The sequence below is a fragment of the Babylonia areolata genome, chromosome 19 (genome assembly GCF_041734735.1).
Source record: "Babylonia areolata isolate BAREFJ2019XMU chromosome 19, ASM4173473v1, whole genome shotgun sequence".
In the NCBI taxonomy this organism is placed as follows: domain Eukaryota; kingdom Metazoa; phylum Mollusca; class Gastropoda; order Neogastropoda; family Buccinidae; genus Babylonia; species Babylonia areolata.
In genome coordinates this window covers 46,237,222-46,251,210 of record NC_134894.1, presented here as the reverse complement: position 1 = coordinate 46,251,210, position 13,989 = coordinate 46,237,222, and the positions used below count along the sequence as shown (strand labels likewise).

Genomic DNA, 13,989 nt, shown 5'->3' with positions numbered 1-13,989 from the left:
TTACGTGCTCAGCAGCTATTCAGCCAATTGTGCGTGTTTGACAAAACCACCGAGTCGCAGTTTAACTTCAGCCACCATTTAATCCGTGTTAAATGAGAGGTAAATTTTGGTAGATGGTGAGGCTATATTCTGTATACTTCAAAATATTTTTTAAAATCATAATATAGTCGATTTGTTACTGAAAGAGTGCGACTGAGGAACGTGATGATGGCAGTGGCCTGGTGATTGACAGGCCTAACTGAGGATCCTCGATCATCGGCCAACATCTTTGTAACTGATATTGTATTCTCACCATTTCGATACTGTATGCAAGGACGTTCCCTGGCAAGTGCAGTGTACGTGTATGATGGTCCCTGCATCCGGCAGTGTTGGGGCAGTTTTCCTGTCCTGTCTGTTAACTTACCCACATTTTCTGCTCCACAGATTATGTTCTGTTTACGTAACTCATTTTCAGGATACAAGGATATGCGCTTTTTAAAAAAAAATTACATTAAAAAAAAAAGCCTGCAGTCGAATATCACGTGATAACGACTGTCGGCAATGTAGTCCTACACTATTCTACCCAGTGAAGATAAAAACAAATAAAAAGAACTATTAAATGTTGTTGTTTCTTATGTCGATTTGTAAACGATTCCTGGAATTTTGACTGGTGGGGTGAATACGTGTAGTGAGGGAGAGAAACGGGGAGGGTGGGGGGGGAGGGGGAGGGGGAGTGACAAAGTACTGACAACGTTTTGGGTTGGTGAGTGGAAAAGATGGGAGTAACAGGCGGGAACTGCAGGTGTCAAGTGGGACGGCCGGGACTTGTTGCACAGATCGCGGGTCGCAGGACAGACTGAGCAGCTTTGGCGTCACCGTTTAGAGCCACCCGGTACAGGCACCGGTGTCACCGGCCCCACCCGTCCGAAAGTCCACTGCTTGCACTGCTCTGCACGGTCGCTTAACAACACACACACACATACACACCCTATCCATCAATCTGTGATCTGTGTGGGCTGTAGGGGACCTGACCAGGGATGAGTGGCCTGGCTGAGGGTACTGCCACTCCCTTAAAACGGTGTGGAAGATAGGAGAGTAAAGAAAGGGGTTCTTGTCAAGCACTACTGATCCTCAGCTGAGGATACTCACCCGGCCCCGGCCACACCTACACGAAAATCCACCAACTATCAATCCTTGAAACACACGCACAGACACACAGACACAGATACGCGCGCGCGCGCGCGCGCAGACACACAGACACACACAGAGACACACTCACACACACACACACACACACACACACACACACACACACACACACACACACACACACACACACACACACACACACACACGAACTGTTCCGGAATTTATCTTCTGTTTTTTTGTTGTTGTTTTTTAACTTCCACTGTCGCTGTAAGGGTTTTTTAACAGTGAATAAAGATATTAAACAACAACAACAACACGTATTTCAAAAAGTGCCAGAATTTTTACTTACACAACTGAGTTCCATACCACAGGAGAAAATAATAGTAACAACAACAATATCCCACCCATGTGTGCACAACACACTCATTCTCACACAACCAGTCGATATTTTCTGTATCACGCACGCACGCACACACACACACACACACACACACACACACACACAGGAAAAGAAACACACACACACACACACACAAAACTGTCGCTTGTACGTGCGCACGTACGCACGCACACAAACACACACGCGCGCGCGCGCGTAAAGGCGCGATGTAAAAAGAATTAAATGAAAATAAAAAGAAAGGAAAATAAAAAATTCAGATTCTCCAAAATTCCACTACTTCCTTCCCCGCCTCCTCCACATCAATTCTGGTTTATGTTCCAGAAGTCGCTGGAAAGATGATCCACTTTTGTGGTGTGTGTGTGTGTGTGTGTGTGTGTGTGTGTGTGTGTGTGTGTGTGTGTGTGAGAGAGAGACTCTCAATAGTCATTATAGACATTCCTCTGCCCTCCTCCAACACCTCACAATTCCCACACACACCCTCTTCATCCCGAAAAAAACAACAACAAATCATTCCCCAACAGTCACACGAATGACGCCCTATGTTCGCTAAGATTCGCCGCGGTGGAGGCATTAGCAAGCTCCCCTCCTCCTCCTCCTCCTCCTCCTCCTCCTCCTCCTCCAACTCCACCGTCTTCCAGATCCTGCCTTTTGCGCACGGAGCTGTCCATGAGCTGCTGCATCACCGTCTGCATCTTCTTCACCTTGTCGAACTCGGGCAGCTCGGGAACCATGTGATAGCGGATGTGCTCGTGGCCCTTGACCTTGAACTTGCTGTTGGCGATCTGGCACAGCCGCTTCTTGATCCAGACCTTGCCTCCTGGCTTGGGCAGGCGTTGGTTTTCGTCCTGTTCGGGAGGGGGTATGGCGGAGGGGGGGGGGGGGTGAGGGGGGGGGGGGTCGTGGGGAGGGGGGCAAATTGACGTGTGTTGTTATTGCTGTTGTTGTTGTTGTTGTTATCAATGTAACCATCATCCGTGTCATACTAGTTGTCGTTTTTGTCATCATCATCATCATCATCATCATCATCATCATCATCATCATCAACACCAGCAGCAGCAGAGGTAACATAACCATCACCATCGTGGTAATCGTCATCATCAAAATCGTCATTGTCATCATCATAATCATCGTCGTCGTCGTCGTCGTCGTCGACGTAGTCAACTTCTTCTCCAGTATCATTTAAGCTCATCACCATGAAACGGTCAACACCGTCTTTCTCACAGTCATCAACATCATTGTCACTAACCATGAGTACAGTATTCTGCTTCTTTATCATCAGTGCTATTGCCTCTTCATCATGAACACACTGAGACAGGAGACAGTAAAATAGGTTGGCAATATTTCCTAGGTAGGTTTTCCTGTTAGTTCCAAACCCTGCCTGCCTACCAAAATCGCCCCTCCCCGCCCTCCACCCCCCCCCCCCCCAACGCTCCCCCCCTCCGCCCCCCACCCCCATCCTCTCTCGCTCTCTCTCTCTCTTCGCCTCCATGTTTCAGTCTGTCTAATTTCTCTATTTTCTGTCATTTTGTCTGTCTGCTCCCATCTATCTATCTATCTATCTGCCTGTCTGTCTGTCTGTCTGTCTGTCTATCTCTCTCTCTCTCTCTCTCTCTCTCTCTCTCTCTAATATCAACTCCCCAGCCAATTCCACGTTAACTACATGTCTAGCCCCTGCACACACACACACACACACACACACACACACACACACACACACACACTCCCAGATGATAGTCTCTTTGTGGAACAGCCTGCCCGAGACAGTCACTGAGGCAAACAACCTCAACACATTTAAGAGTAGACTCGACGCCCACTGGGCCAACCTCCCAGTCCTGTACGACCCGGAGTGCAGTCACTGAGCAACATGTAACTAGTGGAAATATAGACATTTACCAAATAGCCACACATGCGGCACAGTGCCAGTTCTATCGAAGGAAAGTGAACAGGCCTAAACGGCCTTCAACACTAAAGTTTCAAGTTTCAAGAGTATTTGTATTTGTATTTCTTTTTATCACAACAGATTTCTCTGGGTGAAATTCGGGCTGCTCTCCCCAGGGAGAGCGCGTCGCTACACTACAGCGCCACCCTTTTTTTTTTTTTTTTTTGTATTTTTCCTGCATGCAGTTTTTATTTGTTTTTCCTATCAATGTGGATTTTTCTACAGAATTTTGCCAGGAACAACCCTTTTGTTGCCGTGGGTTCTTTTACGTGCGCTAAGTGCATGCTGCACACGGGACCTCGGTTTATCGTCTCATCCGAATATATCATGTAAAAGAAGCTCTTACCTCCAGATCCAGCTTGAACCGCCGCAGCTTGGGTAGCTTGAGGTTGAGGCGCACGGGGCTGAACTCGCCGTGCTTGACGTGGAACTGCTTGATGCGGGCCTCCAGAAGCTGCAGGCTGCCCTCAGACGTCTCGTAGTCCTTCAAGGCCGGGCTGCCCCCGTCCGCCAGCAGCTGCTCCGTGAAGCGGTCGTGGATGCGCTCGTTGACGAAGCGGAGGGCGGCGCTCCACCGGTCGTTGGGCACGTGTTCTGGGCGACGGAGCTCCACCTGTACGTGCGTGTTCAGTTGACGTTGGTGGCGGGGGTTGAGAGGTTAACAGTTCAACCGGAACCGGTTTTTTGTTTGTTTGTTTGTTTGGGGATATCTACTCTTTATCTATTTATCTATTCTATTTTTTATTACTTTTACGTTTGTATACCCGTATGGAAAAAAAGTGGCAGTTTGGAGTCTGCATTTATCATTGAGTCCACTTGTCTTGTATCATACAGTTAAGTCCTTCTGGTTAATAGTGGCGCGGCGACCGGTTTTGAATCTTTGGATTTTTTTTTTATTTTTATTAAAAGCATTTAATTTATATTCGTGAAAAGCTAGGAATATAAGAACATAATATTACGCAATGAATTTTTTTAGCGTCACGGTGATAAGCTGTATGTGACTGAAAATAATCATGCAACCCTAACCAATTCCCGCTTAGCGTTCCTGTCAAATTGGTGAATGGAAACGATGGCTGCGAATCAACAACTATTCAAATGCTAATGGAATCAAATAAAGAGTAAGTGATCGATTACGTGCTAACATCAGCGCTTGCGCCTAGATAGATAGATATGAGAGAGAGAGAGAGAGAGGAAGAAAAAAAGAGAGAGAGAAATGTGTGTGTGTGTGTGTGTCTGTGTGTGTGTGTGTCTGTGTGTGTGTGCGGGCGCGCGCGCGCGCGCATAATGTGATCTGTTTTTTCTTTCAGTCTATCATCTTTTGCTCCATTTGAAACAAAAAGATGAAAAGATTTTCACAATACGCTGCATAAACAGTGAACAATCACTGAGAGCCATATATGATAATTACGACAAGACTGTTTATAGTCACATAATTCAATACTTATCAATTTTACCTTGGTTCTGAAGGTTACGCAATCAGAGTTTACAAGAACAAAAACAAAAACAAAAAAAACAAAACCCCGTAATCAATCATTACAAAAAATACCATGGTTATTGGAAGCTGTATATTTCGTCAATACACATTACCTTGGCTGATAGAGATAATGCATTCACACAAAACAGTTGCCATTGGCATTATTTATTACCCTATGCATTTCCACAACAGAGTTGCCTTGGCAAACGAACACTGTGCATTCACACAACACAGTTATCTTGGCGAATGAAGACTATGCATTCACACAATACAGTTACCATGACAAATTAAGACTATGCATTCACACAACACAGTTACTAAAATGAACAACGTGCATTCACACAACACAGTTACCTTGACAAATGAACAATGTGCATTCACACAACACAGTAACCTTAACAAATAAACAACGTGCATTCACACAACACAGTTACCTTGACAAATGAACAATGTGCATTCACACAACACAGTCACCTTGACAAAAGAACACAATGCATTCACACAACACAGTAACCTTAACAAATAAACAACGTGCATTCACACAACACAGTTACCTTGACAAATGAACAATGTGCATTCACACAACACAGTCACCTTGACAAAAGAACACTATGCATTCACACAACACAGTAACCTTAACAAATAAACAACGTGCATTCACACAACACAGTTACCTTGACAAATGAACAATGTGCATTCACACAACACAGTTACCTTGACAAATGAACACAGTGCATTCACACAACACAGTTACCTTGACAAATTAACACTGTGCATTCACACAACACAGTTACCTTGACATATGAACACTGTGCATTCACATAACACAGTTACCTTAACGAATGAATATTATACATTCACACAACACAGTTACCTTGACATATGAACACTATGCATTCAGACAACACAGTTACCTTAACGAATGAATACCATGCATTCACACAACACAGTTGCCTTGACATATGAACACTATGCATTCACACAACACAGTTGCCTTAACGAATGAGTACTATGCAGTTACACTACACAGTTACCTTGGCAAACAAACACTATGCGTTCACACAACACATTTACCTCAGCAAATGAATACCATGCATTCACACAACACATTTACCTCAGCAAATGAATACCATGCATTCACACAACACATTTACCTCAGCAAATGAATACCATGCATTCACACAACACATTTACCTCAGCAAATGAATACCATGCATTCACACAACACATTTACCTCAGCAAATGAATACCATGCATTCACACAACACATTTATCTCAGCAAATGAATACCATGCATTCACACAACACATTTACCTCAGCAAATGAATACCATGCATTCACACAACACATTTACCTCAGCAAATGAATACCATGCATTCACACAACACAGCTACCTTGGCGAATGAAGACTGTGCATGCACACAACATAATTATCTTAGCGAATTAAGACGATGCATGCACACAATACGGTTACCTTGGGGAATGAAAACTATCCATTCTCAGGGTTACCTTGGGGAATGGAGACTATGTATGCACACAACTCAGTTATCTTGGCAAACGAAGACTGCATTCACACAACACAGCTACCATGGCGAATGGAGACTATCCATGCACACATTACGGTTACGTTGGGGAATGAAAACACTCCTTGCACATGGTTACCTCGGGGAATAAGGACTATGCATGCACAACAACACAGTTTCCATGGAGACTATGCGAGCACACAACAGTTACCATGGAGTCTATGCATACACACAACACAGTTACCATGGCGACTATGCATGCACACAACACAGTTACCATGGCGAATGGAGACTATGCATGCACACAACACAGTTTCCATGGAGACTATGATGCACACAACACAGTAACCATGGCGAATGGAGACCATGCATGCACACAACTCAGTTACCATGGTGAATGGAGACTATGCATGCACACATTACGGTTACGTTGAGGAATGAAAACACTCCTTGCACATGGTTACCTTGGGGAATGAGGACTATGAATGCTCACAACACAGTTACCATGGCGAATGGAGACTATGCATGCACACAATACAGTTACCATGGCGAATGGAGACTATGCATGCACACAATACGGTTACCTTGGCGAGTGGAGGCATGCGTTTGGCCGACCCGCTGGGTGGCGTGGGCCCGTCAGAGGAGGCCTGCACCTCCCGCTTGACGTAGCGGCTGTGGGAGGAGCTGACAGCGGAGGGCGGCTTGGAGTCCTTGGATCCCGACATGTCCTCCTGCTCCTCCAGAATCTGAGGCAGGCCCGAGTCCACGATGCTGGTGGCCCTGCCCCGCGGGGTGTCAGGCCCCTTGAGGGGCTTCAGGGCCACTTTGCTGGGTTTGAGATCTGAGCCTCTGGAGTCCGTCTCCTGCTGAGACTTCCTGATGGCCGCTTCCAGGGGCGGCAGAGTGACCCGCTTCTTGATGGCGTCCTCGCTCCCTGACTTGTCTTTGGCGAGAGACGATTTCTTTTGGGAGTCTTTCACACTCCGGGGGCTTTCGCTGTGGATCAGAGGTTTCCTTGGAGTGCCGCCATCCCCAGGGTGTGAGGACCTTCTGGGCGTGCCGTCCCCAGGCAGCGATGACTTCCTCGGGGTCACCTCCCCAGAGAGTGATCTTCTTGGAGTATCGCTGCCGACAGATTCAGCCAGAGAAGGTCTCCTAGGCGGAGCACCCGCTGGCGGCTTTGGTGCGAAAGGACCAGCGGGACCCTTCCCGGGGGTCTTCGTGCTAGGTGGCTGTCCTTTCTGAGGTCCTTCGCTGCTGGTGTCCACCAGCTCCGCCTCGATCATCTCCTTGAGCGACTCCACGATCTCACGGCGACTGCGGGGCTTGCGGCGATTCACCCGGCGCCGGGCTTCCCTGATCATGGCGTTGACGCCGAGGTTGCTCCGGCGGCGGACGTTGGATCTGATCCTGGCTTTCTCCTCCATCAAGTCCTTGTAGATGAGTGTGCCCTCCACGCATGGCTCCACCAGCTCGGCCTTGCCCTGCAGGTAGCGCTCCAACATGTGCTGGGTCTGCAGCTCCTTGCTGGGCAGGCTCTTCGTGGTCTGCCCACACAACCATCGTCATGTCATGGCTTCGTTATCAATACATGCCTGCAAATGGAAAATACCACTGAAATGTTGATGTAGCTGCTTATATTCTTGTTGTCTTGAATCTTGGAGGTTATGTATGTATGCATCAGCGACAAATTTAATTACTTCATTTGGTGTGATATTGGGGAGAGTAGGTATACATCCTCTTTTCGTTCTCAAAGAATTGCTGCTCATTCTACTTGAACAGAGTACAACTCCTAAAAGGAGAGTTTCCTATCAAAAACATATCTTGATGAGGAGTATGAAGGTCTCGTATATATATATACATTTGTACTTTCCTCCCAACTCGAAAATACCAGTGGAATAATCTTGATACCCCTCTTCATATCCAGACAGGTCTGTCTCTTTAGTTTAGCGTCTTTTCACTACCAATATGCCAGATTTATGTAAACGTAACAGTAGAGAAGAAAATATACTCTTTCTAAAAAAAACCCAACTGTTTCTCAGAATCGATGCAATGTGATAAACCTTTACACTTGTAAATCAATTACCCTTCTCTAGATATCAGACCTTTCCTTCTCAATGACTCAGAGTAACGAAGAACTGAATCACCGATTTCAGGGCCCTCTTCTTCTTTTCATTCTTGTCTTTCATCCCGTGTTCCTTTCCCCCATTATCTGCTTAGTACAGGAATCACCACCTTGCGGGCAAACTGTTCTTTGGTCATTTTCAGATATCATTCTCTATTCATCTCCTTTGCAAAGAAACTTGTAGAAGACTAGCATTAAGGAAGAATAATACCAATGTCAGATACTTTCTCCAGCCCCGAGAAATATGTTCGAAATAAATTCCCTGCAAAACAAACAAAACAAAACAAATACAAGAAGAGGAAGAAGAAGTAGAACAACAAAAACATGCATCTCAGCAGCAAATACCACGCCACCTTCTCTCGCAGATCCACTTCGTTTGTCACGTCTTCTTCTTCTTCTTCTTCCCCCTCAACTCTGTGAAGAGTCACTGGGCCGTCGCACAGAAGAACTGTTCACCAGATTCTGTTGCGTGTCAAAACCAGTGTCTCGGAAAATCATGGTTTTCCTGTGCATTCCGCAGTGCTGTCAGTCCATCGTCATTTCGTCGTTTTCTATGTCTTCTGTCGGCATAGCTACACACACACACACACACACACACACACACACACACACACACACACACACACACACACACGAATAAAAATAAAAATAAAAAAAAACACCATCACTCGCCTTGAGAGGAGGCAGGGCCTTCTTCTCCGGAAGCTCCTCCTCGGTCAGCTTGACGTAGAGGAAGTGCAGGAAGGGCACCTGCTGCCCGTACTGGGAGCGCTCGCGCACGGCCAGCTTCTCCACCACGGACTCCTTGAGGATCTGCATGGTCAGCGTGTTGCGCTTGCCCGTCACCCGCTCCAGGTTCTTCACGTCTAACACCAGGGTCTGCCAGGCAAGGAACGGAAAAAAGAAAAAAAAAAACTGGGAAAAATCTTAAATCTATTGTATTTGTATTACTCACAACAGAATTCTCTGTGTGAAATTCGGGCTGCTCTCCCCAAGGAGAGCGCATCGCTACACTGACAGCGCCACCCATCTATTTGTATTTCTTGCCTGCCTGCAATTCTATTTGTTTTCCTATCGAAGTGGATTTTTCTGCAGAACTTTGCCAGTGGCAACCCTTTCGTTGCCGTGGGTTCTTTTACGTGCACTAAATGCATACTGCACACGGGTCCTCGGTGCATCGTCTCATCAGAATGACTAGTGTCCAGACCACCACTAAAGGTCTAGTGGAGGGGAAGAAAATATTGACTGGCGACCGCCCGTGTGATTCGAACCAGGGTGCTCAGATTCCAGTCGTGGTAAAGAGTGGTAACTCTGCTCTCTCTTTATTGTTCATTAACTCACTCAGTACGGCCAGTCCTCTCTTCTCCTCTACACGGACCCCTCGGATGTCCAGTGGGTGTCTCAATGACGCAACCTTTGGCTTCCGTCGTCAGAATTGTGGTATTGTTTGTCAACATTCACCTCTTCAGTATAAGAGCCTTCCGCTTGTAATATTTTGATGGTGATAATTGGGGTGAAACGCTGTCAACATCGTCTCTTTCGCCGTTCGTATGGAGAGAGTTAATCCTTTACTCCTATACTTTTGTGGATTCTTGTCCTTTTTTCTTGTGGCGGGGGGACCGTTCTAGACAAATGACATACGACGATGACAATGATTATGTTTACTGAGTTGAAAGCTTCTTTGCACCACGCCCTAACAAAATAAATGAATGAGTAAATGATAAAATTGTCGATGGTGGTGGTGTTGCTATTGTTGTTGTGGCTGTTGCTGGTGGTGGTAGTGGTAGTGGTGATGGTTGTCTTGTTGTTGCTGTTGGTGGTGGTGGTGGTAGTGGTGATGGTTGTCTTGGTGGTAGTGTTGTTGTTGTTGGTGGTGGTGGTGGTAGTGTTGTTGTTGGTGGTGGTGGTGGTGGTAGTGTTGTTGTTGTTGGTGGTGGTGGTAGTGTTGTTGTTGGTGGTGGTGGTGGTAGTGTTGTTGTTGGTGGTGGTGGTGGTAGTGTTGTTGGTGGTGGTGGTGGTGGTAGTGTTGTTGTTGGTGGTGGTGGTGGTAGTGTTGTTGTTGTTTGTGGTGGTGGTAGTGTTGGTGTTGGTGTTGGTGGTGGTGGTGGTGGTGGTAGTGTTGTTGTTGGTGGTGGTGGTGGTAGTGTTGTTGTTGGTGGTGGTGGTGGTAGTGTTGTTGTTGGTGGTGGTGGTGGTAGTGTTGTTGTTGTTTGTGGTGGTGGTAGTGTTGGTGTTGGTGTTGGTGGTGGTGGTGGTGGTGGTAGTGTTGTTGTTGGTGGTGGTGGTGGTAGTGTTGTTGTTGGTGGTGGTGGTGGTAGTGTTGTTGTTGGTGGTGGTGGTGGTAGTGTTGTTGTTGTTTGTGGTGGTGGTAGTGTTGTTGTTGTTGTTGGTGGTGGTGGTGGTAGTGTTGTTGTTGGTGGTGGTAGTGTTGGTGTTGGTGGTGGTAGTGTTGCTGTTGTTGTTGTTGGTGTTGGTGGTGTTGGTGGTGGTGGTAGTGTTGGTGGTGGTGGTGGTGGTGTTGTTGTTGTTGTTGTTGGTGGTGGTGGTGGTGGTAGTGGTAGTGGTGGTGGTGTCGGTGGTGTTGATGATGGTTGTGTTATTGTTGTTGCTGATGCTGCCATTGTTGTTGATGATGGTGGCGACGATGGTACAGTTACTGTCGTTCCTATTGTCACAGATGGTGCTAATGGTGTTGCTGCTGCTGCTGTGGTCGTCGCCATTCTTGTCGTCGTCGTCGTCGTCATAGTTGTTGTCGTTGCTGCTATCATATCTCCCACACACAAACAAAAACCCACCTGCGTGTTCGTGGTGCAGACGACGGTCTGCATGTAGGTGCTCAGCCCGTGGACCAGCTCGGCGTCACCAAGGATCTCCCCGTCCTGCACGGAGCACACGCACACGCAGCGGTCGTGCAGCAGCTTCTCGCTGGCCGCGTAGCCCTCCGTCCGCTTGACCACCAGGCTGTCTGGTTTGGTGGGCCATACAGCGGGGTCCTCGTACTGCCTCAGGATGGCCGCCCGCCGGGACTCCCTATTTGGAGTTTCACTTTCGGTTTCACTTTCACGGGCGTTACTCCGTTCGGACAAAATTCTACAAGGATACGCTACGCAACATCTGCTAAGCAGACGTCTGAACAGCAGCATGACCCAAGCGCGCTCAGTCAGGCTTTGAATGCGTTTAATTCATTTAATGTTTATCCACATTAAGTGATATTACACACACAAAAAAAGGAGGGATGGAGGGGGGGGGAGGAAGGAGTGAAAGGGTAAGGGGGAAAAATCACAACATTTACAACAATCTGGTTAAAACAATAACTTCCAAACTTCCAAAGGATAAATCGTTTTAACAACCCAATTGGATTATCCAACAAAGATTTGAAACAGTGCAACATTAGCAGTGACAAGTCCAAGATATGTACACGAATCTTGGGGGGGTTGGGGGGGGGGAGTTATAACAGCAACCCAATTGAACTATTTAACAACGATTTAAAGAAACTGGACAATAAAAGTGATGAGTCCAATATTTCTTGCATCGGAAAAGATGTTAGTACAGGTATATGACATTTTAACATGTCACAAGTAAATACATGATCACTTGTTATAGGATTACCACATATACAGGAAACACTTTTTATGCATTTTGTCTTGAAACAGTTCAGTTTCCATCTGCAGATCAATGATGCAATCTGCCTTTTAGTGTAAATGTGTTGTTCATGTTTACCACCAAAATTCCATAAATATTACTTATTTCTTCGTATAAGTTGGAACGGCCTATTTTCCTTTCTTCTGACTGAAAGTATGATCGCTGGATTTGTTCTACTATACTAAAACATTCTTGCAATGAAAATGGAAAAGATAAATATGTTGACTCAGCTGATTCCTTTGCTCCTTTTTTCGCCAAGAGATCAACCTTCTCATTATAATGAATGCGTGTATATATGTTTGTGTTTCAGTTTCAGTTTCAGTTTCTCGAGGAGACGTTACTGCGTTCGTTTACAATTCTTTAGTTAACGCCACGTCATATCTGCTAAGCGGACGGCTGGCCAGCAGCATGAGAATGGCTTTGAATGTGTGCATATAATCATGTTTGTGTTTCAGTTTCAGTTTCTCGGGGAGACGTTACTGCGTTCGGTTACAAAACTATGATTAATTATACGCTACACCACATCTGCTAATCAGATGCCTGACCAGCAACATGACCCAACGCGCTCAGACAGGCCTTGAGAGCACGCATATATACATGTTTGTGTACCTATCAGGAGTGGACTTCTATACAGAATTCTGCAGAGGGCAACCCCTTTTGTAGAAGTGGGTTCTTTTTTCAGTGAGCCAAGTGCGTGCTGCACTGCACACGGGAGACCTCCGTTTATCGTCTCATCCGAAGGCCTGGACGCTCAGATTAATTTTTCCAGTCAAAGCTTAAGAGAAATGACGAGAGCACGAGGAAGTGAACGCCTGTTGTAGGAATCAAACCAAACCATGGTGCTTTTTCATAGACCAGCCGAGTCACAAAGGTGTCACCGTTTCAGGGCTGATTAACTCACTCAGTACGGCCAGTCCTCTCTTCTCCTCTACACAGACCCCTCGGATGTCCAGTGGTTTTCTGAATGACCCAACCTTTAGCTTCCGTCGTCAGAATTGTGGTATTCTTTGTCAGCATTCACCTCTTCAGTATAAGAGCCTTCCACTTGCAATATTTTGATGGTGGTAATTGGGGTGAAACGCTGTTAACGTCGTCTCTTTCGCCGTTCGTATGGAGAGAGTTAAAACCAAAGAGAACAGAAACTTTTTGTTCAGATGCTGTCACTGTGGGAAGGTGGGCGCGGAGGTGTGTGAGTGTGAGGGTGAGGGTGGGATGGTGGATGGGTTATGGTGGTAGAGAAGGAGAGAAGGTTGAAAAGAGCAGGAGGAGGGGGAGGGGGGGTATTCTCGTCATCGACGTCGTTGTGGTGATCAGCATCACCATCACTGATCATTGTCGTCATCGTCATCATCATCATCATCATCATCAATATCAACAACAAAATACCAATACCAACAATGAACAAATCAAATATATGAATGAATAATAGAAACGACGATGGCAAAAGCAACAACAAAACCATCATCATCATAGTAACCAACGCTTTCACTTGCGAAAATGAAAAAAAAAAAAAAATAGATAAGAATGGAAATAGGAAGAAGTTTATGTTTAAAAATGGGTGGGGAGGAGGAAGAGCAGGGAAGGTGCAGTAGGAAGAGGAAGAGAAGAAGAAACAACAACAACAACAACAACAACAACAACAAGAAAAACATCAACAACTGCAACATCAACGATCTCCCAAAACGACACTCCCCGGCAACACATGCACGGTAAGGGAAGCGAAGCTGTGAATCACTGGAAAGTCTTGAGACACCCTTA

The 13,989-nt window shown here is 46.1% G+C and overlaps 1 protein-coding gene across 1 annotated transcript in view; it reads right to left on the bottom strand.

Annotated features, from left to right (window-relative positions):
- Window positions 1–2,049: 2,049 nt before the first annotated feature.
- The window catches only part of LOC143294185 (uncharacterized), a 29,967-nt gene continuing 18,027 nt past the window's right edge, over window positions 2,050–13,989 (bottom strand). The window contains exons 9-13 of the mRNA XM_076605616.1: window positions 11,385–11,619; window positions 9,262–9,468; window positions 7,049–8,011; window positions 3,814–4,080; window positions 2,050–2,373 (exon numbers count right to left, since the gene is read on the bottom strand). Of these exons, the coding sequence (XP_076461731.1) occupies window positions 2,050–2,373; window positions 3,814–4,080; window positions 7,049–8,011; window positions 9,262–9,468; window positions 11,385–11,619 (1,996 nt within the window). The remainder of the gene's footprint in view (window positions 2,374–3,813; window positions 4,081–7,048; window positions 8,012–9,261; window positions 9,469–11,384; window positions 11,620–13,989) is intronic.